The sequence below is a fragment of the Eleutherodactylus coqui genome, chromosome 5 (genome assembly GCF_035609145.1).
Source record: "Eleutherodactylus coqui strain aEleCoq1 chromosome 5, aEleCoq1.hap1, whole genome shotgun sequence".
In the NCBI taxonomy this organism is placed as follows: Eukaryota; Metazoa; Chordata; class Amphibia; order Anura; family Eleutherodactylidae; genus Eleutherodactylus; species Eleutherodactylus coqui.
The window spans coordinates 3,566,829-3,594,318 of NC_089841.1; the positions used below are offsets into that span (position 1 = coordinate 3,566,829).

Here is a 27,490-nt window from a genome sequence, read left to right on the forward strand (position 1 = left end):
TAGAATCCTATGTTCATTAGACGCAGCTAAGGCGTTTGATAGCGTCGAATGGCAATACTTATGGAAAGTATTAGAAAAAATGGGATGTGGCCCAATATTTGTGAGACGGGTAAAACTCCTATATACCGGAGTGGAGGCGGATGTACTCATTAACGGGGGGTCCTCAGAGACATTTCCATTATACAGAGGGACAAGACAGGGGTGCCCATTGTCACCTCTCTTGTTCGCACTAGCAATAGAGCCCTTAGCGTGTAAAATAAGAACACACCAGGGAATAACGGGGTTCCAAAGGGAAAATACAGAGGAGAAAATCGCCCTGTACGCAGATGATATGCTGCTGTTCCTGGGGGATGGTGGAGAGTCCCTAGAAACTACCATGCAAATAATTAAAGAATTCGGGACTTTCTCGGGACTATCCATCAACTGGAATAAATCGGAAATACTTCCAATAGATAACCCCGAGATGCAAATCACTAACAGAGAAATAACCCTGAAATGTACACCAACAATTAAATACCTGGGAGTTAAAATCAGCAGAAAAGTCAACGAATACGCAAAAATAAATTTAGAACCACTCATGGAAAAGTGGAAACAAAAGCTCCACATATGGCGCAAATTACCCATGACCATTATAGGAAGAGTGAACCTCATAAAAATGATATGGATGCCGCAACTACTATATCTAATACACAATGCCCCCCACTGGATAACACAAAAATTCTTCCATAAAGTCAGGGGACTATTCAGGGAACTTATATGGGGGGGGGGGGGGGGAAGACGCCTAGGATTAAATTGGAATTGCTATATAATTCCAAAGAAAAAGGCGGACTGGCCTTACCCAATCCGTTTGCGTATTTCATGGCCTCCCAGCTGCAACACCTCAGGGGATGGGAGACGGAAGAGGTGCAGGACGCCAGTTTCGGGATCCTTAAAGACTTCTTTGATGGGTCACATTTGTTTGAAACTCTGGAATGTGGAACATTTAAAAGAGATGGCCAGAACGCCCCCACACTATTACTTATACACAAAGTATGGTGGAAGGCCAGAGATATGCTTGGTATAACAGGCTGTACACAACACACCCCCATATGGAACAATCCAAACCTACCAGAGATTAACAAGCTACAAGGCTTCCAGGGATGGAAAAACAGGGGAATTAGAAGGATGGGACAGATACTGGAGGGGGGAGAGCTGAAAACACCTGAACAGCTAAGACAGAACTACGACATCCCTAATAGGGATTTTTACAAATACCTACAGCTTAGGCATGCTGTACAAGCAGAAAAGAGCTCGGCAGAGATAACAGTGTCAACAAACGCAGTGGCGGGCATAATAGGAAAGGCGACCACTACAGCTGGGAAAATATCTATATTATACTCCTATATACAGGACACGGTCAATGCACACAACCCAATACTAACAAAAGCAAAATGGGAAGCAGACATAGGTCCCATTGAGGAGTCGCACTGGGAGGAGATCCTGCAAATGACACCCAAACTATCTCTAAGCGAAGCACACAGAATATCACAAACATTCCTAATACATAGAGTTTACCGTACTCCGGCCTTTCTGCATAACATAGGTATAAGAACCTCCCCAATATGTGTAAGGTGCAGGGCCCACACGGTGGACCTAATCCACATGCTATGGAGATGCCCGAAACTGCACAGATACTGGGCGGAAGTACGGGATGCAATAAACGCAGCATTCGGCATAGACATGGATTTCACACCATACGTGTGTATCCTAGGATATACGCATGATCTTGTGTTAGATGATAATGAAAAACTGGCGGTATCCAGACTATTATATATAGCTAGAAAGACAATAGCTCAACACTGGCTAGATGAAGAGCCGCCTACGCTAGGGGAATTCAAAAATAAGGTCAATCAAATTTTACCATGGGAAAAAAGTATATATACTAAACGCAAGACCAGCCAAAAATACTATGATATATGGCTGAGATGGATACACGCCCAGAGCCAGACGAGGAATGATGGAACCAATATATGAGAAGTGGGGGGGTGAGCCGTGTGGGTCGGCACCAACGGGTTGGGGATCTGACCCGGGAGAGGAGAGGAGGTAAATAAGACACAGTAAAGCAGGCATATGCCATATATAACGTTTATTGAACAAAATAGAGCTGCTCACAAGACTAGTATACTGGAAAAACAAACTAGAAAGAATTGGGAGGACAGGATAAGATAATATAAAGGGGAGAAGGAGAGACCAGACAACGGGCAATGATATACTGCTACCCCTTGTAAGTAGCAAAAACAATCACCGAACCAATAGGATGACAAGAAAAAGAAGACAAAAGAAGATAAGCGGCACGAAGAATGAAGAACAAAGGACGACACTAGAAACTGTTAATACCACCTAAGATAGACTGAGGAGATACAGAGACCTGTCATTTAAAGGACTAAATGTCGAGAGAGAGACTTTAGGGGCGGGGACAGGGGAAACAGTTATAAGTACAAAAATGCTACAAAGACATGTAAAAGATGAAAAGTTGAATAAAAATATTTTCAATCAAAAAAAAGATACAGCTCGCTGTTGCTTAATTTGTAACAGAGCCTGAAGGCAGCCCTGTGAAAAAAAAATGGTTTAAGTTTAACTTTTAAAACTTTTAAACAGAGCCTTTTGGGCCGCAGAGAAATTGGCAGTTCAAGGTGATGACATGATGTTTTAGGAGGAGGAGGAGAATATCCGAGAGGGATAGACAAAGCTAATTCTCCTTTTTTGGGGTGATAGAGGATGCATTTTTGCAAAGAATCTTTAGGATCCGCTGCTTTCCACCGGTGGAAAAGAGAAGTCTGCGGAAATCCAGCCTTTGTTCATCTTTATGAGTGTAAGCAAGTCGGCACTGGCAGTTGACAGGCGCGTATGCTAATCCATAATGATTCCCCCAGCTGCACTAAACACCCTTTCTGACAAGATGCTAGCGGCAGGGCAGGCCAGCACCATCAGGGCGTACAGCGCAAGTTCGTGCCACGTGTCCAGCTTTGACACCCAATAGTTGTATGGACCAGAGACATCACGGAGGACAGTGGTACAATCGGCTATGTACTCCCTCACCATCTTTTTACAGTGCTCCCTCTGACTCAGCCTTGACTGGGGAGTGGAGACACAGTCTTGCTGGGGAGCTATAAAGCTGGCAAAGGCGTTGGAGAGTGGCCCTCTGCCTGTGCTGTACATGCTGCCTGATCCCCGCACCTCCCCTGCTAGTTGGCCCTCAGAACTGCATCTTCTACCGCTAGCGCTGTCAGATGGGAACTTTAGCATCGCTTTTTCCACCAGGGCCCTGTGGTATTACATCACTCTCATACCCCTTTCCTCTTTGGGAATTAGAGTGGAAAAGTAGCAGTAGTGCACCAATTTTTCTTTTTCAGCATCTAGGCCTGTGCAGGCCATTACAGCTATACTGTTCTGTGTGTGCAGTGCATTAGGCAGAGGGCTGAATGCTAAACAGTACTCTAATATTTCCTGGGACACTGCAGATCATTGCAGCTATACCTCTAGCTCTCCATTTTATATACTCTGTTCTCCGGGTCCATGCCCCCAGGTTGTATATTCTGTTCTCCGGGTCCATGCCCCCAGGTTGTATATTCTGTTCTCCGGGTCCATGCCCCCAGGTTGTATATTCTGTTCTCCGGGTCCATGCCCCCAGGTTGTATATTCTGTTCTCCGGGTCCATGCCCCCAGGTTGTATATTCTGTTCTCCGGGTCCATGCCCCCAGGTTGTATATTCTGTTCTCCGGGTCCATGCCCCCAGGTTGTATATTCTGTTCTCCGGGTCCATGCCCCCAGGTTGTATATTCTGTTCTCCGGGTCCATGCCCCCAGGTTGTATATTCTGTTCTCCGGGTCCATGCCCCCAGGTTGTATATTCTGTTCTCCGGGTCCATGCCCCCAGGTTGTATATTCTGTTCTCCGGGTCCATGCCCCCAGGTTGTATATTCTGTTCTCCGGGTCCATGCCCCCAGGTTGTATATTCTGTTCTCCGGGTCCATGCCCCCAGGTTGTATATTCTGTTCTCCGGGTCCATGCCCCCAGGTTGTATATTCTGTTCTCCGGGTCCATGCCCCCAGGTTGTATATTCTGTTCTCCGGGTCCATGCCCCCAGGTTGTATATTCTGTTCTCCGGGTCCATGCCCCCAGGTTGTATATTCTGTTCTCCGGGTCCATGCCCCCAGGTTGTATATTCTGTTCTCCGGGTCCATGCCCCCAGGTTGTATATTCTGTTCTCCGGGTCCATGCCCCCAGGTTGTATATTCTGTTCTCCGGGTCCATGCCCCCAGGTTGTATATTCTGTTCTCCGGGTCCATGCCCCCAGGTTGTATATTCTGTTCTCCGGGTCCATGCCCCCAGGTTGTATATTCTGTTCTCCGGGTCCATGCCCCCAGGTTGTATATTCTGTTCTCCGGGTCCATGCCCCCAGGTTGTATATTCTGTTCTCCGGGTCCATGCCCCCAGGTTGTATATTCTGTTCTCCGGGTCCATGCCCCCAGGTTGTATATTCTGTTCTCCGGGTCCATGCCCCCAGGTTGTATATTCTGTTCTCCGAGTCCATGCCCCCAGGTTGTATATTCTGTTCTCCGAGTCCATGCCCCCAGGTTGTATATTCTGTTCTCCGGTTCCATGCCCCCAGGTTGTATATTCTGTTCTCCGGGTCCATGCCCCCAGGTTGTATATTCTGTTCTCCGGGTCTATGCCCCCAGGTTGTATATTCTGTTCTCCGCGTCTATGCCCCCAGGTTGTATATTCTGTTCTCCGCGTCTATGCCCCCAGGTTGTATTTTCTGTTCTCCGGGTCTATGCCCCCAGGTTGTATATTCTGTTCTCCGGGTCTATGTCCCCAGGTTGTATATTCTGTTCTCCGGGTCTATGCCCCCAGGTTGTATATTCTGTTCTCCGGGTCTATGTCCCCAGGTTGTATATTCTGTTCTCCGGGTCTATGTCTCCATGTTGTATATTCTGTTATCCGGCTCTATGTCCCCATGTTGTATATTCTGTTCTCCGGGTCTATGTCTCCATGTTGTATATTCTGTTCTCCGGGTCTATGTCTCCATGTTGTATATTCTGTTATCGGGGTCTATGTCTCCATGTTGTATATTCTGCTATCTGGCTCTATGTCCCCATGTTGTATAATCTGTTATCCGAGTCTATGTCCCCATATTGTATATTCTGTTATCCGGGTCTATGTCTCCATGTTGTATATTCTGTTATCCGGGTCTATGTCCCCATGTTATATGTTCTGTTATCCGGGTCTATGTCCCCATGTTATATGTTCTGTTATCCGGGTCTTTGTCCCGATGTTGTATATTCTGTTATCTGGGTCTATGTCTCCATGTTATATATTCTGTTATCTGGGTCTATGTCCCCATGTTGTATATTCTGTTATCCGGGTCCATGTCTCCATGTTGTATATTCTGTTATCTGGGTCTATGTCCCCATGTTGTATATTCTGTTATCCGGGTCTTTGTCTCCATGTTGTATATTCTGTTATCCGTCTCTATGTCTCCATGTTGTATATTCTGTTATCTGGGTCTATGTCCCCGTGTTGTATATTCTGTTATCCGGGTCTATGTCTCCATGTTGTATATTCTGTTATCCGGGTCTATGTCTCCATGTTGTATATTCTGTTATCCGGGTCTATGTCTCCATGTTGTATATTCTGTTATCCGGGTCTATGTCTCCATGTTGTATATTCTGTTATCCGGGTCTGTGTCCCCATGTTGTATATTCTGTTATCTGGGTCTATGTCTCCATGTTGTATATTCTGTTATCTGGGTCTATGTCTCCATGTTGTATATTCTGTTATCCGGGTCTATGCCTCCATGTCGTATATTCTGTTATCTGGGTCTATGTCTCCATGTTGTATATTCTGTTATCCGGGTCTATGTCTCCATGTTGTATATTCTGTTATCTGGGTCTATGTCTCCATGTTGTATCTTCTCTTATTCGGGTCTATGTCCCCATGTTGTATATTCTGTTATCTGGGTCTATGTCTCCATGTTGTATCTTCTCTTATTCGGGTCTATGTCCCCATGTTGTATATTCTGTTATCTGGGTCTATGTCTCCATGTTGTATATTCTGTTATCCGGGTCTATGTCTCCATGTTGTATATTCTGTTATCTGGGTCTATGTCTCCATGTTGTATCTTCTCTTATTCGGGTCTATGTCCCCGTGTTGTATATTCTGTTATCCGGGCCTATATCTCCATGTTCTATATTCTGTCATTCGGGTCTATGTCTCCATGTTGTATATTCTGTTCTCCGGGTCTATGTCTCCATGTTGTATATTCTGTTATCCGGCTCTATGTCCCCATGTTGTATATTCTGTTCTCCGGGTCTATGTCTCCATGTTGTATATTCTGTTATCGGGGTCTATGTCTCCATGTTGTATATTCTGCTATCTGGCTCTATGTCCCCATGTTGTATAATCTGTTATCCGAGTCTATGTCCCCATATTGTATATTCTGTTATCCGGGTCTATGTCTCCATGTTGTATATTCTGTTATCCGGGTCTATGTCCCCATGTTATATGTTCTGTTATCCGGGTCTATGTCCCCATGTTATATGTTCTGTTATCCGGGTCTATGTCCCCATGTTGTATATTCTGTTATCCGGGTCTTTGTCCCGATGTTGTATATTCTGTTATCTGGGTCTATGTCTCCATGTTATATATTCTGTTATCTGGGTCTATGTCCCCATGTTGTATATTCTGTTATCCGGGTCTATGTCTCCATGTTGTATATTCTGTTATCTGGGTCTATGTCCCCATGTTGTATATTCTGTTATCCGGGTCTATGTCTCCATGTTGTATATTCTGTTATCTGGGTCTATGTCCCCATGTTGTATATTCTGTTATCCGGGTCTTTGTCTCCATGTTGTATATTCTGTTATCCGTCTCTATGTCTCCATGTTGTATATTCTGTTATCTGGGTCTATGTCCCCGTGTTGTATATTCTGTTATCCGGGTCTATGTCTCCATGTTGTATATTCTGTTATCCGGGTCTATGTCTCCATGTTGTATATTCTGTTATCCGGGTCTATGTCTCCATGTTGTATATTCTGTTATCCGGGTCTATGTCTCCATGTTGTATATTCTGTTATCCGGGTCTGTGTCCCCATGTTGTATATTCTGTTATCTGGGTCTATGTCTCCATGTTGTATATTCTGTTATCTGGGTCTATGTCTCCATGTTGTATATTCTGTTATCTGGGTCTATGTCTCCATGTTGTATATTCTGTTATCCGGGTCTATGCCTCCATGTCGTATATTCTGTTATCTGGGTCTATGTCTCCATGTTGTATATTCTGTTATCCGGGTCTATGTCTCCATGTTGTATATTCTGTTATCTGGGTCTATGTCTCCATGTTGTATATTCTGTTATCTGGGTCTATGTCTCCATGTTGTATCTTCTCTTATTCGGGTCTATGTCCCCATGTTGTATATTCTGTTATCTGGGTCTATGTCTCCATGTTGTATCTTCTCTTATTCGGGTCTATGTCCCCATGTTGTATATTCTGTTATCTGGGTCTATGTCTCCATGTTGTATATTCTGTTATCCGGGTCTATGTCTCCATGTTGTATATTCTGTTATCTGGGTCTATGTCTCCATGTTGTATCTTCTCTTATTCGGGTCTATGTCCCCGTGTTGTATATTCTGTTATCCGGGTCTATATCTCCATGTTGTATATTCTGTCATTCGGGTCTATGTCTCCATGTTGTATATTCTGTTATCCGGGGTCTATGTCCCCATGTTGTATATTCTGTTATCTGGGGTCTATGTCTCCATGTTGTATATTCTGTTATCTGGGTCTATATCTCCATGTTGTATATTCTGTCATTCGGGTCTATGTCTCCATGTTGTATATTCTGTTATCCGGGGTCTATGTCCCCATGTTGTATATTCTGTTATCTGGGGTCTATGTCTCCATGTTGTATATTCTGTTATCTGGGTCTATGTCTCCATGTTGTATATTCTGTTATCCGGGTCTATGTCTCCATGTTGTATATTCTGTTATCCGGGTCTATGTCTCCATGTTGTATATTTTGTTATCCGGCTCTATGTCCCCATGTTGTATATTCTGTTCTCCGGGTCTATGTCCCCATGTTGTATATTCTGTTCTCCGGGTCTATGTTTCCATGTTGTATATTCTGTTCTCCGGGTCTATGCCTCCATGTTGTATATTCTGTTATCCGGGTCTATGTCTCCATGTTGTATATTCTGTTACCCAGGTCTATGTCCCCATGTTGTATATTCTGTTATCGGGGTCTATGCCTCCATGTTATATATTCTGTTATCTGGGTCTATGTCCCCATGTTGTATATTCTGTTATCCGGGTCTATGTCTCCATGGTGTATATACTGTTATCTGGGTCTATGCCCCCATGTTGTATATTCTGTTATCCGGGTCTATGTCTCCATGTTGTATATTCTGTTAGCCGGGTCTGTGTTTTCATCTTTGGTCATGTGATCAGCGCCCGTTCCATCAGATCAAGAGTCGGTCAGTGTAAAGGACCCTCAGTCCCAGAATTGGAAAACTACTCCCCCCCCATCAGTACAGATATGATATAATGGTAAGTAGTTCCCGCTCACATCGGTGTGCTCCACGCCCGCGCTGTAGTTGTCATCATGTGTCATCGCCTACAACGGTCGGACATTTCATCCAGATTTAGTTTGTCCTCCGGCTGAATGGGGGATATACAGGGGAGACTGATCGATCCCAGAGCTTATAGATCTACAGGAGTATCTGCAGCCGCTGACTGAGGAGAATCTGTGACTTCCCTGCTGTACTCAATGGTTACTACTCACCTGCAGGAATCTCCTCTTTACACCGCTGATCGCCCCTCACATTCCTCTCTGTAGCATTAATATTGGGCAGATCTTCATCCGGATACAAAAGCTGTGAGACAAATATTGTAAAAGTCAGCAGCCGGTTGGAGAAGTTGTGTGGGACGTCTTACAGGACTAAACAAGATCATTAATTACCATGAGGACCAGGACTGACCCGACAGCAGTAGTCATCAGTCATGTCAGAGTGGATGCCCTTTAGGGTTCAACTAAAGGGATTCTGTCAGCAGGTTCATGCAGTTTGGCTTGGAGCTCTGAGCCATGGAGGGGGCCGTGCTGGCTTCTTCCTCCTGCATTATGCAGATTGACAGCTTGCTCCCATTTCATGTACAGGTAGATAGCCATCACTCTGTATGCTGGTAGAGGCCGACATGGCCCCCTCCATGACTCAGAGCTCAACTCCAAACTGCAAGAATCCCTTTAATTCAATAAATCTTTGTAGCTGTGTTTGATTCTACATATCAGGGGTCAGTACAGAGATCTCTCCCATTATCTATTATACCCAGGACTGTAACAAGGGGGCGGTCTAATAACTATGTATAGATATATCAGGGGTCAGTACAGAGATCTCTCCCATCATCTATTATACCCAGAACTGTAACAAGGGGGCACTCTAATAACTATGTATAGATTTATCAGGGGACAGTACAGAGATCTCTCCCATCATCTATTATACCCAGGACTGTAACAAGGGGGCGCTCTAATAACTATGTATAATATATCAGGGGTCAGTACAGAGATCTCTCCCATCATCTATTCTACCCAGGACTGCAACAAGGGGGCTGGAGTAGGTTGGGAGTAGGTGGAGCCTTGCAGTCTGAGCAGAGCTGAGCTACTGAGCAGACGTGTCTGGAGCCCTTTCCCTCTCCCTGGAGAGGTGAGGGGGCCTCCATGAGTGTGCAACCTAGCACATCCTCCACCGTTCCCCGGGTGAGACCAGCGGGGAATGATGGTGTGTTACTGGTCTCAGGAGGAGAGCGATTAAGAAGATCCCAGAGGCTGATGCAGCAAGACTCCATGGAGAGTGCAGGCCAACCTGGAAAGAAAGGTGAGTCTTCCCAAGGACAGGATGGTGGCAGTTCCCTTATCCAGTACAAGGGGTGGGGTGGGCGCCGTCCCGGGGAGACCACCAACAAGTATAGTGCTAGAATTCATCTATGTACTAATGAATTTGAGGCGTGCGGTCAGAGGCTTAAAAAGCTGCAGATGGAGCTGAAATCTTTGAAGGCTCGGGCAGAGACTGCTACAAGGAGAAAGGACCGTGTCACTATATCAGAAGAGATGGGGAAGGTGAGAGAGGCCATTAAGCTTCATTCCACTAGAAAAGAATACATTTTACAGAATGCTGGTGGATTTAAAGAAAGACTGAGCAACCAAGAGAGATTCGACAGCATGAGGAACCTCTCTGGGAAGGAGTTGGCAGTAACCTCTGTGTCTGACAGTGAGGAGGATGAGGCAGGTGTAATGGCGTCTCCAGGTGTGATGTCCTGGAGGGCGTCTCCTGATCTATCACCTGTGGAGATTTCCCAGCCCATCCCCCCAAGGCAGCCCAGCCCAAGGCTGAGTGCTTCTTACTCCTCAGATGAGGAGGAAAGGGAGGGAGAAGGTGGTTATTTAATGGCAGAAATTAAAAGAATGGAATCCCCTACTAATCTGTCTAATCTTTCTTTTGGGGACGACCTACCTGAGGAGGGCAAAGAAAGATCAGGAAAAGGCAAGCAGAAGAAAAACAAGAAGAAGAAGCAATTACAGGTCGTATGCACACGTTTTGTACCTTTTCCTAGCCCCTCTGGTCAAACAGACTCGGCATCTGTGGTGGTCCCGGGAATGGATCAGAGGGAGAGAATCTTTCCCAGCGGCACCCAGGGGGAGGATGGGAAAGACCCCTCTGCTCAGCCGACCCCGGTACCAGTAATGGTGTTGGATGCTGAGCAGGGAGGGAAAGGTATGCCATCCGTTGTTAGTCAGGCACCTGCGGTGGGTGTTGAGACTCCCATGGACTGCACGCTCGCGGGTGGCGTGCCGTCTTCTGAGATAGACCCCGCCCTCCGGAGCACGCAGGCATCCGGGGAGGGGGTGCAGGCTATCACCTTGTCAGAGGTGAATCCTGATGCCCGGAGCAGGCAGACATCAGCGGCGGTGTCAGAGTCTGGGCGCGATATTGCAGCTGCTCCGGCAGCACGGGACACCAGGGCATCGGCGGCGGTGCCGGCATCTAGGAAGGGGGCGGAGCCTAGTGACGTTACAGTGGCAAAATCGGTGACATCAGGTCATGGAGGTCAAATGGCAGTTGGAGTGAAGAAGGCTTCTCCTGTTTCAGGGGTACTAGTGTCAACAGGGATGCAGGTGGTGGGACGTGAAAGTGTGAAGGAGGTCCAGGGGAAGGGGCTACATGAGGGTGGGTGTAGCATATCTACTGTGATTGCAGAGGAGGAGGGTGGTAGTAGGAATGCTGGTAGGAGCACTGGGGATGGTAGTGGATCCAGAGTCACAGGAGGGGAGGAGAGGATGTCTGGGATAGTACAACAGCCAGAGTCTAGGGATGGGAGGGCGGTTTGTCCAGAAAGGGATGCTTTGGGGATGATTGCCCACCCATCTGGTGCTACAGATAATAGGACTGGTGCCCAGGAACAGGCCAGGGCTGATGTTGCCGTAGTAGGGGGTGCGGTGGGGGCTGTGTCTGACCCATCTCCCCTCCCGGTGGTGCCTGGCCCCAAAAGTTATGCTGGAGCGGTTACCGGGGGGGCAGAGAGGCCTTTTTCCCGTGGGGCTGGACAGGGAAATTTACAGCGGCGTCTCTTGGAGGCCCTGAGGCGGGGAGAAAAGACGGCCAATATAGAGGGTGAGCAGGTTAACCTCGAGTTCTGGATCCAGCGGCATGGACTTGGGGCCTTCCGAGAGAATAGAGGGAATTGGTCGCTCCCAACAAGCGGGCCATCGGGGGCCAGAAGGAATGTAGTCCGTCTTCGGCACATAGGTAGCAGAGATACATGCCCAAAACGGGGGAAGGTGGTTGAGCTCCTGCTGAATATGGGCTTCAGGGCATATGACATCTTTGCCCTGATCCATCCTTTTGGCACCTCGGAGTTTGATATCAGCTTTGTTCGGTCAGAAGGTCTTGAACTTTTCTGGTCGAATTATGAGCTGGTTCAGACTAGGCCCGACTGGCGGGATTTCGAGGTGATTCCCGTTTCCCGCCAGGACACGGTGAAGTCAGTGACCGTTTTAACCCGTAATGAGTCACTGTCGTTCATTGACATCATGACCTGGATATCTCGTTACGGGGAGGTGCAGGGTAACCCCACAAAGAACCGTGACGAGTACGGCATCTGGTCTGGAGCCTGGACTTTCCTGGTGAAATTGAGGCGGTCCGGAAACTCTGTTACCCACATTCCCTCCTCTGCTTTCTTGGGAAGAGATAGGATCCTGGCCTTTTACCAGGGGCAGCCGAAGGTCTGTCACAAGTGCGGTGACCCCACACATTTCAGTGCGGCATGTACCAAAGTGATGTGTACATTGTGTGGGGGAGAGGGTCACCATGCCGCCTCGTGTACAGACATTCGCTGCAACCTGTGTGGTGTCCTAGGACACCCCTTCAGTCGCTGTCCTCAGCGTGCCCGTGCTGATGTTGCTCCTGATCCGACTGGGGTACCCCGGGGCAGCGGGGCCTCAGCTGGAGAGGGGGAGGGCGGAAGTAGGGGGTCTGGAGGTCCGGTGATGGAAAAAGGTGGAAGAGTGAGTAAGACCAGACAGCAGATGTCCCGAAAGGAGGCAGGGGAAGGGGGGGAATCTAGTAGGATGACCCTGGTCCCTGTTTCCCAAGGGCCAGTGACCACCTCTGAGGACATAAGGGGCAGCGATTTGGAGGAAGAGGTCAGGAGACTGGCAAGAGAGGAGGACGAAAGGTCCAGTTCCCTATCAAGTTCCCATCCAGAAGACAGTGTGGATGAGGAGAGTAGGGAATGGCAAAAGGAAAAACGTAAGAAGGGTAAACAGAATAAAAAGAAGGGGAAAAAGAAATCTTCTCCCCCTCCAGGTCAGATGCTAAAGGAGGGCCAAACCGGCTCCCCTCTGGTCACCTTAACAAACCGCTTTCAGACTCTGGAAGGAGGCGACCCTGAATCCTCCTCATTAGAGGAGGAGGAGGTGGGGGAGCCAAGGAATAGAGTAGTGCCGGTGGGGGACGTCGCTCCCCTCCCCCCTGAGGGGCCACAAGTTCCTCCGGGGGTTAGGGGAGACTCAGTGCCACGGGACAAAGGTGAGGGCTCCTCTCCGAATCTGGAGGGGTGTTCGCAAAAAGAAATAAACAATCATGTAAAAAATATAAATATTGTAGAAATGGATATGTCGGAGTGTTTAAAAAGGGGTGGTAGGGATTCTGGTGGGGAATCGGGTAATGTAAAGAAGAGAGCTGTCCAACTCGATCACCCTTGATGGCGGCACTCACCCCGTTGACGTTGGCGACCATTAATGTCGCTAGCATTAAGTCTGATATGGCTCGCTTTATGGCCTTTGATTTTTTCAGCCGGAATGAAGCTGATATTTTGTTTTTGCAAGAGACCAGGCTAACAGACCTGGCCAGTATCCATAAAGCAAAGAGGGAGTGGACTCATGGGCCCTCCTATTGGTCTCTTGCGGCCGAACCATATAGCGGGGTGGCGGTTCTTTTTAAAACCGCAGCGGTTGAATGCAGACGGGTAATCGAGGTGGAAATGGGGAGGTGCTTGGTCTTGGACGTCCTTATGAGAGGTCAAGAGCTTCGGCTCATAAATATTTATGGTCCTCAGAGCAAGAACGAGAGGAAGGACCTCTTCATAAGGATCAAGCCCTTTCTTTTTACGAGTCGACTGGTGATCTTTGGCGGAGACTTCAATAATGTCTCGAGGCTCTGTGATAGGGGAGGTGCCAGAGACAAGTTGGCTTACGACAGCGTCGCTTTGAATAATATAGTGAGTGAGGCTCGCCTGGTGGATGTCCACGTTCGGCACACCACAGGCGACACGGGGTTCACTTTTTATCGAGGTAGTTGTAGATCTAGAATAGATAGGTTTTATTTAAAGGAGGAGGCTGTCTCCTCACCAATTCTGGTGGTGGAGGTGGAATTCTCCGATCACTGTTTAATTATGTTTTCTCTGAATGTTTCAGAAACCCCTCGGATGGGAAGAGGTTTATAGAAGTTAAATTCGGCACTCCTGGAGGAGGAGGAAATAAGACAGTCCTTTGAGGATTTTCTGCAGAGCCAGCTTCCACTGATGGGCCTTTGTAACAGTAAGTCAGAGTGGTGGGAGATCTTCAAGAAACGGGTTGCAAAATATTTCCGTGAGCTCTCAAACCTCAGAAGTTTGACCCAGTACCGTTTATATCAAGCTTTGAGGAGGAAACTCGAGCAAATTGTCTCGACTGGGGGCAGCCGTGAGGAGGCCTCCAGGGTGAAAGCCTTGCTGAAGGGATGTCAGTATGATAGGCACACATCTTTAGTTTTTGAGAGGGATTTCGGGAAATTCCGCTCGCCCGACCCCTACAGAAACTGTAAGTTGTCAGCGAATAGTAGGTTGGTAACGGGTCTGGTTGATAGTACAGGATCTCTGAAAAGGTCCAGTTCAGGGATCTTGGAGGTCGTCAGATCTTTCTACTCACACCTTTTGGCAAGGAAAGATCTAGATCGAGTCAAGATGTCGGCTTTCCTGGCTGATACCATCCCTGAGCAGGGGGTGGCGTCGGCGCTTGACGTTTTGACGGAACCGATCAGGGAAGAGGAAGGGAGACTGGCCTTTGATGGGCTTGCGCTCAAGAAAACGCCAGGTCCGGATGGCTTAACATCCGAATTTTATAAGACCTTTAAGGAGCTGTTGGCTCCCCTGTTGACCGAGATATTTAATGAATGTCTATCCTCGGGCATTCTGCCAGAGTCAATGAGGAGGTCGGCCCTGATCATTTTGTCAAAGGGTAAAGATCCATCCCGGATTGAGAATTGGCGTCCCATAGCACTTCTCAATACGGACCGGAAGGTTCTTGCAAAGATCATTTTTAACAGGTTGGTGCATTTTGCACCCAAACTACTTTCGGGGGACCAGCACTGCTCTGTTCCTGGCCGAAGTACTTTCAGTGCTGTACTGGGTGTCCGGGAGGCTGTGGAACAGGGTAGGGCCGGTAATTGGAAAGGGTTCTTGCTGTCCTTGGATCAGGCAAAGGCCTTTGATAGGGTTGACCATGAGTACCTCTGGTCAGTCCTTCTGAGATACGGTTTACCAATAGGGTTTATTGATTGGCTTAAAGTTTTGTATGCAGGGGCTGAGAGTTTCCCGCTGGTGAACGGTTGGGTCGGGCGCCCCTTTGGGGTGGGGTCCGGTGTCCGCCAGGGTTGTCCTTTGAGCCCATTGCTATATGTGTTCGCAATTGACCCCTTTTTAAGGCGGTTGAGTGGCGGACCATTGGCGGGGGTCGGGATGAGCCTGGAGGGGCCGGAGTCTGCACTTAAGGCGGTGGCCTACGCTGACAATGTCACTGTCTTTGTCTCGTCCAAGGAGGAGGCTGGATGGGTGATGTCAGAGGTGGTTAGGTATTCGGAGGCTTCCGGATCCCGAGTCAATTGGGACAAGTGTGAAAGTCTCTGGCTGGGGGTAGGAGATCCTGATTTCAGTCTCCCGGACACTCTCCCGGAGCCTCAAGAATTTGCAAAAGTTTTAGGCATCCAATTTGGCCAGGGTGATTACCCAGGGAGAAATTGGGACGGTAAACTGAAAGATGCCAGTCAGAAGGTTGACCAGTGGAAGGGATGGTCTTTCTCCCTGAGAGAAAGGGTTAGCCTTATCAAGACTTTCCTGCTCCCGTTGTTAATCTATTTGGGCAGTGTATGTATCTTGCCGGAGCCTCTCTGGACACGGGTCTATAGTCTGTTCTTCCAGCTGTTGTGGGGGAACCGACTAAACCTAGTAAAGCGGGAAGTCACATACCGCACAAGGAGACTAGGGGGGTTGTGTATGGTCAACCCTGTGGTATTCCTAGTGAATACCTTTCTTAAAACCAATATAGCAAACTTCTGGAATACAGGAAGGGCTCCTTTGTGGGTAGTCTCCTCTAAGGCATGGTTTCAGCCTTTCTTCCAGGAATGGGAGACAGGAGGGCGTGTGAAAGATTTTCGTTCAACCCATGGAGATCTCCCGGCTTACGTTGCGCCGGTTCTGAAGGTCATCCGTCGCTGGGGTTTGGGAGCTGAGGAGATTAGGACTCTGTCAAGGAGGTTCCTTGATAATAGGGTTCTGGTCACCCGCTTCCAAAATCCACTGGCCCTCAGGGACTGCCCAGGTCAGGACCTAGAGGTAGGGTTAGTTTTGTTAAATTCAGTAAGGGTCCCATTGAAGTTTTGGGATTTGGCCTGGCGCTCCTTCCATGGTAAGTTGTATGTGAGGGATAACTTGAAGTACAGAAAGGTGGAGGAGAGGGACTGTCCCCGGGAGGAGTGTGGCTCTGTAGTGGAAACTATGGAGCATTTCTTACTTCAGTGTCCCTTTAATACAGAGGTCTATAGAAGGGTAGGGGCTTCCATCGGTTGGCCTAGGCTGGCTGTCCTCTCCTATCCTGAGTGGGCCTATGGGGCATTCAGAGATCTGGGTGGACGGGACAGGTGCACATTATATCTAGTTAGTCTAGTGGTTAGGTACTACACGTGGCACGCGCGGTGTTTAGTTTCGACGCGTCAAAAAATCCTCCCTGTGGATGTGGTGTGTAGGGACATCCTCGGGGACCTGGTGAAGGTGCGTTCTTTGGAGTTCAACAGGTTGGGTGCACTCAGGGCCTCTCGCCTATGGAGGGGTCTTTCTTTTGGAGTGCCCTAGCCCGGGGTCTCCTTTCCCGGTGATGGGCTAATTTTATTCTATTCACTTGATAGCTTTTTGTTTTAGTAAATAGAGGAAGAAAAGAGGGCTTGTAAGCACTGAACTTGAGCTTCTTAATGGTATAAGGTGTGTGGTATGTAGGGTATAAGGTGTGTGGTGTGTAGGGTATAAGGTGTGCGGTATGTAGGGTATAAGGTGTGTGGTATGTAGGGTATAAGGTGTCGTATTAGTATAAACTAAGAAGAAGAAAGTATAATATAAAAAAAAAAAAAGTTTATATTTCTGTCCATTATTTCTGTAGACGGGTATTTGGGTTGTTTTCTTTTTGAGATATGGTTTTGTTTTTAGGTTTATATTTAGGCCACATGGGGGAAAAAAGAAGAGGGGGTTAAAAACAAAAAAAAAAAAAAAGTTTATATTTCTGTCCATTATTTCTGTAGACGGGTATTTGGGTTGTTTTCTTTTTGAGATATGGTTTTGTTTTTAGGTTTATATTTAGGCCACATGGGGGAAAAAAGAAGAGGGGGTTAAAAAAATTAAAAAAAAAAAAAAATTAAATAAAAAAAAAAAAAAAAAAATAAGAAAAAAATGCGTGTGTGTATATATATTGCATATTGTAAACTGTATTATGGAGAGTATAATTATCACAAATGAATAATGATGTATATATTCACGTTGTAAGAGAGATGGGTCGGTGCAGCTCCTGCCGTGGCTTCTGCTACAATGTCTGTAACACATCTTTGTGCAGCATCGGTCTTGGTGGGGTATGACCTCGTTAGTAATTGTATCCTTTTCTATTCTGTTTCCGGACGGACGGTACATACCTGAGGAACACCTGGAGTCTGAAAAAAAGGTCCCTAACCAGAAAACATCTGGCTTACAAGGAAGTCTGAAGTGGGCGCATACTGGAGGTCCGATGGATACAGTTTGAAGCAAACCTGTTTATGTTGTCTTGGACATTTCTGTTGTTTTCTTGGCTTACTCCAAAAGGCTTGTTTTGTTATGTTTTTCATTTTTCTAATAAAATAGAGTTACAGAGATCTCTCCCATCATCTATTATACCCAGGACTGTAACAAGAGGGCGCTGTAATAACTATGTATAGATATATCAGCAGTCAGCGCAGAGATCTCTCCCATCATCTATTATACCCAGAACTGTAACAAGGGGGCACTCTAATAACTATGTATAGATATATCAGGGGTCAGTACAGAGATCTCCCCCATCATCTATTATATCCAGGACTGTAACAAGGGGGCGCTCTAATAACTATGTATAGATATATCAGCAGTCAGCGCAGAGATCTCTCCCATCATCTATTATACCCAGGACTGTAACAAGGGGGCGCTCTAATAACTATGTATAGATATATCAGGGGACAGTACAGAGATCTCCCCCATCATCTATTATACCCAGGACTGTAACAAGGGGGCGCTCTAATAACTATGTATAATATATCAGGGGTCAGTACAGAGATCTCTTCCATCATCTATTATACCCAGGACTGTAACAAGGGGGCGCTCTAATAACTATGTATAGATATATCAGGGGTCAGTACAGAGATCTCTCCCATCATTTATTATACCCAGCACAGTAACAAGGGGGCGCTCTAATAACTATATATAGATATATCAGGGGACAGTACAGAGATCTCTCCAATCATCTATTATACCCAGCACTGTAACAAGGGGGCGTTCTAATAACTATGTATAATATATCAGGGGTCAGTACAGAGATCTCTCCCATCATCTATTATGCCCAGGACTGTAACAAGGGGGCGCTCTAATAACTATGTATATCAGGGGTCAGTACAGAGATCTCCCATAATCTATTATACCCAGGAGTGTAACAAGGGGGCGTTCTAATAACTATGTATAATATATCAGGGGTCAGTACAGAGATCTCTCCCATCATCTATTATGCCCAGGACTGTAGCAAGGGGGCGCTCTAATAACTATGTATAGATATATCAGGGGTCAGTACAGAGATCTCTCCCATCATCTATTATACCCAGGACTGTAACAAGAGGGCGCTCTAATAACTATGTATAGATATATCAGGGGTCAGTACAGAGATCTCTCTCATCATCTATTATACCCAGGACTGTAACAAGGGGGCGCTCTAATAACTATGTATAGATATATCAGGGGTCAGTACAGAGATCTCTCCCATCATCTATTATACCCAGGACTGTAACAAGGGGGCGCTCTAATAACTATGTATAGATATATCAGGGGTCAGTGCAGAGATCTCTCCCATCATCTATTATACCCAGGACTGTAACAAGGGGGTGCTCTAATAACTATGTATAGATATATCAGGGGTCAGTACAGAGATCTCTCCCATCATCTATTATACCCAGGACTGTAACAAGGGGGTGCTCTAATAACTATGTATAGATATATCAGGGGTCAGTACAGAGATCTCCACCATCATCTATTATACCCAGGACTGTAACAAGGGGGCGATCTAATAACTATGTATATATATTAGGGGTCAGTACAGAAATCTCTCCCATTATGCAGCCACTGTCCTCTCCAGTCTCTGGTGGCAGCCGGTGATAGCGCCCTCTTTCTGTCATGTCTAGATAGTGTAGGCAGCGTTCCTGTAACTTTGAGCTTGTGAGCTGCATCCAGCTAGACCTCCAGGAACATTCAGTGCCTTTGTTTTACTTGCATCCCTCTCCTTGTTTGAACATGGCAATGATAGTCTCTCTTACCTTTTTGGACCAGTCTCTTGCCTTATCCATAACCAAACACCCCAGTCACCAAAGCTCTCGCCAGTCCAGGTGTCTGATGTATTTTCTCTCAAGCACACCTGATGTAACCAATGAAGCCCTTGATTAGTTGCACCCGATGTGCTTGAGACAACTGATCTACAAACGTGTGCTTTTGTGAGGGATTCTATTCAGGGGTGAATAATTCGGAGACGGCAGTTAAACGGCCAATACAGCATTTTGTGGAGGAGTCCGAGGACCACTTGTTGTTTCAGTTGTGTTGAGCTATTTACATTGTTCTGGTTTGATGGCAATAAAACAAAAAGGTTTGTAAATTTGGCTAATAAACCTGATCTGCAATGGGGGAGAATAGCTTTGTGTGCAGCTCTATGAATATAGCAACTGACTAAATGCCTCCTTCAGTACAGGACAATATTCAGTTAGCTTTAGCACCAGCTGATTGGCATTGTGCAGTGAGTCAAGACATCTTAGCCTCCTCTACCTGCTGGTTCTCCGGGACACTGAGCTTTTCTTCTGGCCAATCCAGGGAATACAGACGTCTGGGACATTTCTCTGGGGGGTTTCTTTCCATGAGTCCATCTGTAGGAAACACACAGTGACAGAATAGATTATCACCAGGTGATGAGCAGATGATGGGCTCTAGGTGACCCCCAAGGACCGATCCCCTTCTTACAGATGATGGGCTCTAGATGACCCCCAATGACTGATCCCCTCCATACAGGTGATGGGCTCTAGGTGACCACCCCCCCAATAACTGATCCTCTCCTTACATATGATGGGCTCTAGGTGACCCCCAATAACTGATCCCCTCCTTATAGATGATGGGCTCTAGGTGACGCCCAATAACTGATCCCCTCCTTATAGATGATGGGCTCTAGGTGATCCCTCCCCCCCAATGACTGATCCTGTCCTTACATATGATGGGCTTTAGGTGACCCCCAATAACTGCTCCCCTCCTTACAGCTGATGGCCTCTAGGTGACCCCCAATGACTGATCCCCCTCCTTACAGGTGATGGGCTCTAGGTGACCCCCAATGACTGATCCCCCTCCTTACAGGTGATGGGCTCTAGGTGAACCCCCCCCCCCCAATGACTGATCCCCTTCTTACAGGTGATGGGCTCTAGGTGACCCCCAATGACTGATCCCCTCCTTACAGGTGAAAGCCTCTAGGTGACCCCCAATGACTGATCCCCTCCTTACAGGTGATGGGCTCTAGGTGACCCCCCAATGACTGATCCCCTTCTTACAGGTGATGGGCTCTAGGTGACCCCCAATGACTGATCCCCCTCCTTACAGGTGATGGGCTCTAGGTGACCCCCTATGACTGATCCCCCTCCTTACAGGTGATGGGCTCTAGGTAACCCCCAATGACTGATCCCCCTCCTTACAGGTGATGGGCTCTAGGTAACCCCCAATGACTGATCCCCCTCCTTACAGGTGATGGGCTCTAGGTGACCCCCAATGACTGATCCCCCTCCTTACAGGTGATGGGCTCTAGGTGACCCCCCAATGACTGATCCCCTTCTTACAGGTGATGGGCTCTAGGTGACCCCCAATGACTGATCCCCTCCATACAGATGATGGGCTCTAGGTGACCCCCAATGACTGATCCCCCTCCTTACAGGTGATGGGCTCTAGGTGACCCCCCAATGACTGATCCCCTCCTTACAGATGATGAGCTCTAGGTGACCCCCAATAACTGATCCCCTCCTTATAGATGATGGGCTCTAGGTGATCCCTCCCCCCCAATGACTGATCCTGTCCTTACATATGATGGGCTTTAGGTGACCCCCAATAACTGCTCCCCTCCTTACAGCTGATGGCCTCTAGGTGACCCCCAATGACTGATCCCCCTCCTTACAGGTGATGGGCTCTAGGTGACTCCCAATGACTGATCCCCCTTCTTACAGGTGATGGGCTCTAGGTGACCCCCAATGACTGATCCCCTCCATACAGATGATGGGCTCTAGGTGACCCCCAATGACTGATCCCCCTCCTTACAGGTGATGGGCTCTAGGTGACCCCCCAATGACTGATCCCCTTCTTACAGGTGATGGGCTCTAGGTGACCCCCAATGACTGATCCCCTCCTTACAGGTGATAGGCTCTAGGTGACCCCCAATGACTGATCCCCTCCATACAGATGATGGCCTCTAGGTGACCCCCAATGACTGATCCCCTCCTTACAGGTGACGGTCTCTAGGTGACTCCCAATATCTGATTCACCCCTTACAGATGATGTGCTCTAGGTGACCCCCCCAATGACTGATCCCCTCCTTACAGATGATGTGCTCTAGGTGACCCCCAATGACTGATTCCCCCCTTACAGATAATGGGCTCTAGGATCCACCTAGAGAAAATACCCAGAGACTGAATACATTATATATACACTAGCTGATATACCCGGCTTCACCAGTTATACCAAGAACACTCCGATATGTAGAATGGTAGAGTTGGAAGGGACCTCCAGGGTCATCGGGTCCAACCCCCTGCTCAGTGCAGGATTTACTAAATCATCCCAGACAGATATCTGTGCGGCCTCTGAACACTTCCATTGAAGGAGAACTCCCCACCTCCCGTGACAACCTGTTCCACACATTGATCCCCCTCACTGTCTAATATCTAATCTGTGTCTCCTCCCTTCCAGTTTCATCCCATTGCTTCTAGTCTTTCCTTGTGCAGATGAGAATAGGGCTGATCCCTCTGCACTGTGACAGCCCTTCTGATATTTGTAGGCAGCTATTAAGTCTCCTCTCAGCCTTCTCTTCTGCTAAACATTCCCAGATCCTTTAACCGTTCCTCATAGGACATGATTTGCAGACCGCTCACCATCTTGGTAACTCTTCTCTGAACTTGCTCTTTATGTGAAACTGTAGCCAAGGCTTTACAGAAGCCCAGACCGGTGATATCCACGACGCCATTTTCATCCTCTACTTTTATGAAGGTAAATGCATTGTGGCTTGCAGTTTGCCGAACCCCACGCCCCAACTATCAGAAGAAACCCACTCACTGGACTTCATGTAATTGTACGGTCACGGCAAACTGCAAGCCAACCGTACTGACGGCCATTACATTTGAATGAGAAGAGTATGGCAGCCAAAGTCATGTAGCTGCAGCCGTACTGGTGGCCCCTTTACCAATTCACAGGGGTTCCACCAATTACCAATATGAAACTAAGAGAACAATAAAGGCAGACAACGATATACTATTGGCCACCATCGCTTACAAGCCCCACCAAGCAGACTGAAAATACAACCTAGCAGACTCTTACTGGTGATGCTAGATCCCTTCTCCTCTGGGTCTGCAGGCACTAAATGCAAAGCAGAGTTGTTGGTGATAGTTTGGGGGTCGGGCGTAGCATGGGCCGAGGCACCTCCCCAGCTCTGCACCCTCCTGTACTCTAGAAGGGCTGGCGGGGGTAATTTGGGGGCGGGGATAGCATGTAGCTCCAGGGGCGCATGCCCTACTCCCCCCTGATACAATCCTGCTAAATAGGTCTATTACCGGGTGATGTCAGCGGCCGGTGGTCCTCCATCATGACGTCCTTGTACAGATCCCGGTGTCCTCCTATATACTCCCACTCCTCCATGGAGAAATAGACGGTGACATCCTGACACCTTATAGGAACCTGACAACACAATATACAGTCATCACCCAGAAGCCTCCAGTGCTGTTACTGTATAATGTCCCAGCATTCCCTGCACCGTCACCTCTCCGGTCAGCAGCTCCGTCATCTTCTGGGTGAGCTCTAGGATCTTCTGTACATTGATGTTCTCATGCATCGGTGGGTGAGGGGGCGGCTCTGTGAAGGGGCTCAGGGATCTTCCCCATCTATCACACACAGGGGCCCGACAGCCATCACTAGAGGTCTTCACTACTGTGTAATCCTGGATATGGGGAGACATTAATAAATATCACTACAGACATTACCAGAGTCCATCACCTCTCCAGTGACATCATCTGTTATCTCCATAGATAAGAAAGATGTAGTGTGACATCAGACCATCTCACCTCTCCAGTGACATCATCAGACTCTCTTACCTCCTCAATAACATCATCTGTTTTTACCGTAGATAAGAATGATGTAACGTGACGTCGACAGACTCTCTCCCCCCTCCCCGGTGACGTCGACAGACTCTCTCCCCCCTCCCCGGTGACGTCGACAGACTCTCTCCCCCCTCCCCAGTGACGTCGACAGACTCTCTCCCCCCTCCCCGGTGACGTCGACAGACTCTCTCCCCCCTCCCCGGTGACGTCGACAGACTCTCTCCCCCCTCCCCGGTGACGTCGACAGACTCTCTCCCCCCTCCCCGGTGACGTCGACAGACTCTCTCCCCCCTCCCCGGTGACGTCGACAGACTCTCTCCCCCCTCCCCGGTGACGTCGACAGACTCTCTCCCCCCTCCCCGGTGACGTCGACAGACTCTCTCCCCCCCTCCCCGGTGACGTCGACAGACTCTCTCCCCCCTCCCCGGTGACATCATCAGACTCTCTCACCTCCCCAGTGACATCATCAGACTCTCTCCCCTCTCCCCAGTGACATCATCAGACTCTCTCACCTCCCCAGTGACATCATCAGACTCTCTCCCCTGCCCAGTGACATCATCAGACTCTCTCCCCTGCCCAGTGACATCATCAGACTCACCTCCCCAGTAAGCTGGAAGAGTATCTCTAGGGTGAGATGTAATACACTTTCTGCCATCTTGTTTCTGTCCTCCTCCATCTCTGATGAATCGATCATGTAGGGACCTGAAGGGAAAGAATGTGAAACAATGGAAAAACATCATAATGAACTAACAGGAGATAATAAATATTCTGACTGTCGCAGACCCCTCAGAGGGCCCTTCTTCACAGCCCCCACAGGACGCAGCGGCCAAAGGGTTACAATAACTCCTACTGGTCCTCTCTGCTGGGGGAGGAGCTCCACCTCTAAGGCATTGAAAGGGTTACAGCTGGTAACTCCTATCATCCACCAGGGGGCTCCAGCTCCTTCATGACCACCCATCATACCGCCTGCTGATGTCACAAGGTCTCATAACGCTCCTGTACCTGTAGCCGAGGAGATGCTAGAATGGAGGGACTCTTAGGAGGTCTGAGGACAGGGTGTCACATGGTCTAATGATCACATGACAGAAAGGGGAGGAGCTTACTAATAATACAGCTCTATGCCGAAAGAAGAGGCTGCGGGGATAGAGATAGCCCCCTGCTGGTCGGAGGGTCCTGGCGCTTCACACCCCAGGATTTCTCTTCCTCTGTGACAATGCTGCCCCCTGCTGCTCGGAGGGTCCCGATGCTTCACCCCCCAGGATTTCTCTTCCTCTGTAGGAATGCTGCCCCCTGCTGGTTGGAGGGGCCCGATGCTTCACCCCCCAGGATTTCTCTTCCTCTGTGGGAATGCTGCCCCCTGCTGGTCGGAGGGTCCCAATGCTTCACCCCCCCCAGGATTTCTCTGCCTCTGTAGGAATGCTGCCCCCTGCTGGTCGGAGGGTCCTGATGCTTCACCCCCAGGATTTCTCTTCCTCTGTGGTGAGAATGCTGCCCCCTGCTGGTCGGAGGGTCCTGATGCTTCACCCCCAGGATTTCTCTTCCTCTGTGGTGAGAATACTGCCCCCTGCTGGTCGGAGGGTCCCGATGCTTCACCCCACAGGATTTCTCTTCCTCTGTAGGAATGTTGCCCCCTGCTGGTCGGAGGGTCCTGATGCTTCACCCCTAGGATTTCTCTTCCTCTGTGGGAATGCTGCCCCCTGCTGGTCGGAGGGTCCGGATGCTTCACCCCCCAGGATTTCTCCTCCTCTGAGGGAATGCTGCCCCCTGCTGGTCAGAGGGTCCCGATGCTTCACCCCTTAGGATTTCTCTTCCTCTGTAGGAATGCTGCCCCCTGCTGGTCAGAGGATGTCGGTGCATCACCCCCCAGGATTTCTCTTCCTCTGTAGGAATGCTGCCCCCTGCTGGTCAGAGGATGTCGGTGCATCACCCCCCAGGATTTCTCTTCCTCTGTAGGAATGCTGCCCCCTGCTGGTCAGAGGATGTCGGTGCATCATCCCCCAGGATTTCTCTTCCTCTGTAGGAATGCTGCCCCCTGCTGGTCAGAGGATGTCGGTGCATCACCCCTCAGGATTTCTCTTCCTCTGTAGTAATGCTGCCCCCTGCTGGTCGGAGGGTCCGGATGCTTCACCCCCCAGGATTTCTCCTCCTCTGAGGGAATGCTGCCCCCTGCTGGTCAGAGGGTCCCTCTGCTTCACCCCCTGGATTTCTCTTCCTCTGTAGGAATACTGCCCCCTGCTGGTCGGAGGGTCCCGATGCTTCACCCCCCCAGGATTTCTCTTCCTCTGTGGGAATGCTGCCCCCTGCTGGTCAGACGGTCCCACCTGTGGGTGAAGCATCGGGACCCTCTGACCAGCAGGGGGCAGCATTCCCACAGCGGAAGAGAAATCCTGGGGGGGTGAAGCATCGGGACCCTCTGACCAGCAGGGGGCAGCATTCCCTCAGAGGAGGAGAAATCCTGGGGGGTGAAGAATGGGGACCCTCCGACCAGCAGGGGGCAGCACTACTACAGAGGAAGAGAAATCCTGGAGCGTGATGCATCGGGACCCTCCGACCAGCAGGGGGCAGCATTTCTACAGAGGAAGAGAAATCCTGGGGGGTGAAGCATCGGGCCCCTCTGACCAGCAGGGGGCAGCATTCTCACAGAGGAAGAGAAATCCTGGGGGGTGAAGCATCAGGACCCTCCGACCAGCAGGGGGCAGCATTCCTACAGAGGAAGAGAAATCCTGGGGGGTGATGCATCGGGACCCTCCAACCAGCAGGGGGCACCCCCCAGGATTTCTCTTCCTCTGTAGGAATGCTGCCCCCTGCTGGTCGGAGGGTTCCGATGCTTCACCACCCAGGATTTCTCTTCCTCTGTAGGAATGCTGCCCCCTGCTGGTCGGAGGGTCCCGATGCTTCACCCCTTAGGATTTCTCTTCCTCTGAGAGAATGCTACCCCCTGCTGGTCAGAGGATCGCGGTGCATCACCCCCCAGGATTTCTCTTCCTTTGTGGTGAGAATGCTGCCCCCTGCTGGTCAGAGGGTCCCGATGCTTCACCCCCCTGGATTTCTCTTCCTCTGTAGGAATGCTGCCCCCTGCTGGTCGGAGGGTCCCGATGCTTCACCCCTTAGGATTTCTCTTCCTCTGAGAGAATGCTGCCCCCTGCTGCTCAGAGGATGTCGGTGCATCACCCCCCAGGATTTCTCTTCCTCTGTAGGAATTCTGCCCCCTGCTGGTCGGAGGGTCCTGATGCTTCACCACCCAGGATTTCTCTTCCTCTGTGGGAATGCTGCCCCCTGCTGGTCGGAGGGTCCCGATGCTTCACCCCCAGGATTTCTCTTCGTCTGTGGGAATGCTGCCCCCTGCTGGTCGGAGAGTCCCGATGCTTCACTCCCCAGGATTTCTCTTCCTCTGTGGGAATGCTGCCCCCTGCTGGTCGGAGTGTCCCGATGCTTCACCCCCCCCCCCCCCCCCCCCCAGGATTTCTCTACCTCTGTAGGAATGCTGCCCCCTGCTGGTCGGAGGGTCCTGATGCTTCACCCCCAGGATTTCTCTTCCTCTGTGGTGAGAATGCTGCCCCCTGCTGGTCAGAGGGTCCTGATGCTTCACCCCCAGGATTTCTCTTCCTCTGTGTGAATGCTGCCCCCTGCTGGTCAGAGGGTCCCGATGCTTCACCCCCCCCCTCGCCCCCAGGATTTCTCTACCTCTGTAGGAATGCTGCCCCCTGCTGGTCGGAGGGTCCTGATGCTTCACCCCCAGGATTTCTCTTCCTCTGTAGGAATGCTGCCCCCTGCTGGTCGGAGGGTTCCGATGCTTCACCCCCAGGATTTCTCTTCCTCTGTAGGAATGCTGCCCCCTGCTGGTCAGAGGGTCCCGATGCTTCGCCCCCCAGGATTTCTCTTCCTCTGTAGTAATGCTGCCCCCTGCTGGTCGGAGGGTCCAGATGCTTCACCCTCCAGGATTTCTCCTCCTCTGAGGGAATGCTGCCCCCTGCTGGTGGGAGGGTCCCGATGCATCACCCCCAGGATTTCTC

At 49.2% G+C, this 27,490-nt stretch overlaps 1 protein-coding gene across 1 annotated transcript in view; it reads right to left on the bottom strand.

Moving 5' to 3' along the window:
• LOC136627269 (gastrula zinc finger protein XlCGF66.1-like) overlaps window positions 1-24,565 on the bottom strand; it is a 41,717-nt gene extending 17,152 nt beyond the window's left edge. The window contains exons 1-7 of the mRNA XM_066602241.1: window positions 24,480-24,565; window positions 24,076-24,179; window positions 23,141-23,317; window positions 22,935-23,058; window positions 19,912-20,009; window positions 19,413-19,510; window positions 8,822-8,912 (exon numbers count right to left, since the gene is read on the bottom strand). Coding sequence (XP_066458338.1) covers window positions 8,858-8,912; window positions 19,413-19,510; window positions 19,912-20,009; window positions 22,935-23,058; window positions 23,141-23,317; window positions 24,076-24,171 — 648 coding nt within the window. The 5' untranslated portion in view covers window positions 24,172-24,179; window positions 24,480-24,565 and the 3' untranslated portion in view covers window positions 8,822-8,857. The remainder of the gene's footprint in view (window positions 1-8,821; window positions 8,913-19,412; window positions 19,511-19,911; window positions 20,010-22,934; window positions 23,059-23,140; window positions 23,318-24,075; window positions 24,180-24,479) is intronic.
• Window positions 24,566-27,490: the final 2,925 nt, after the last annotated feature.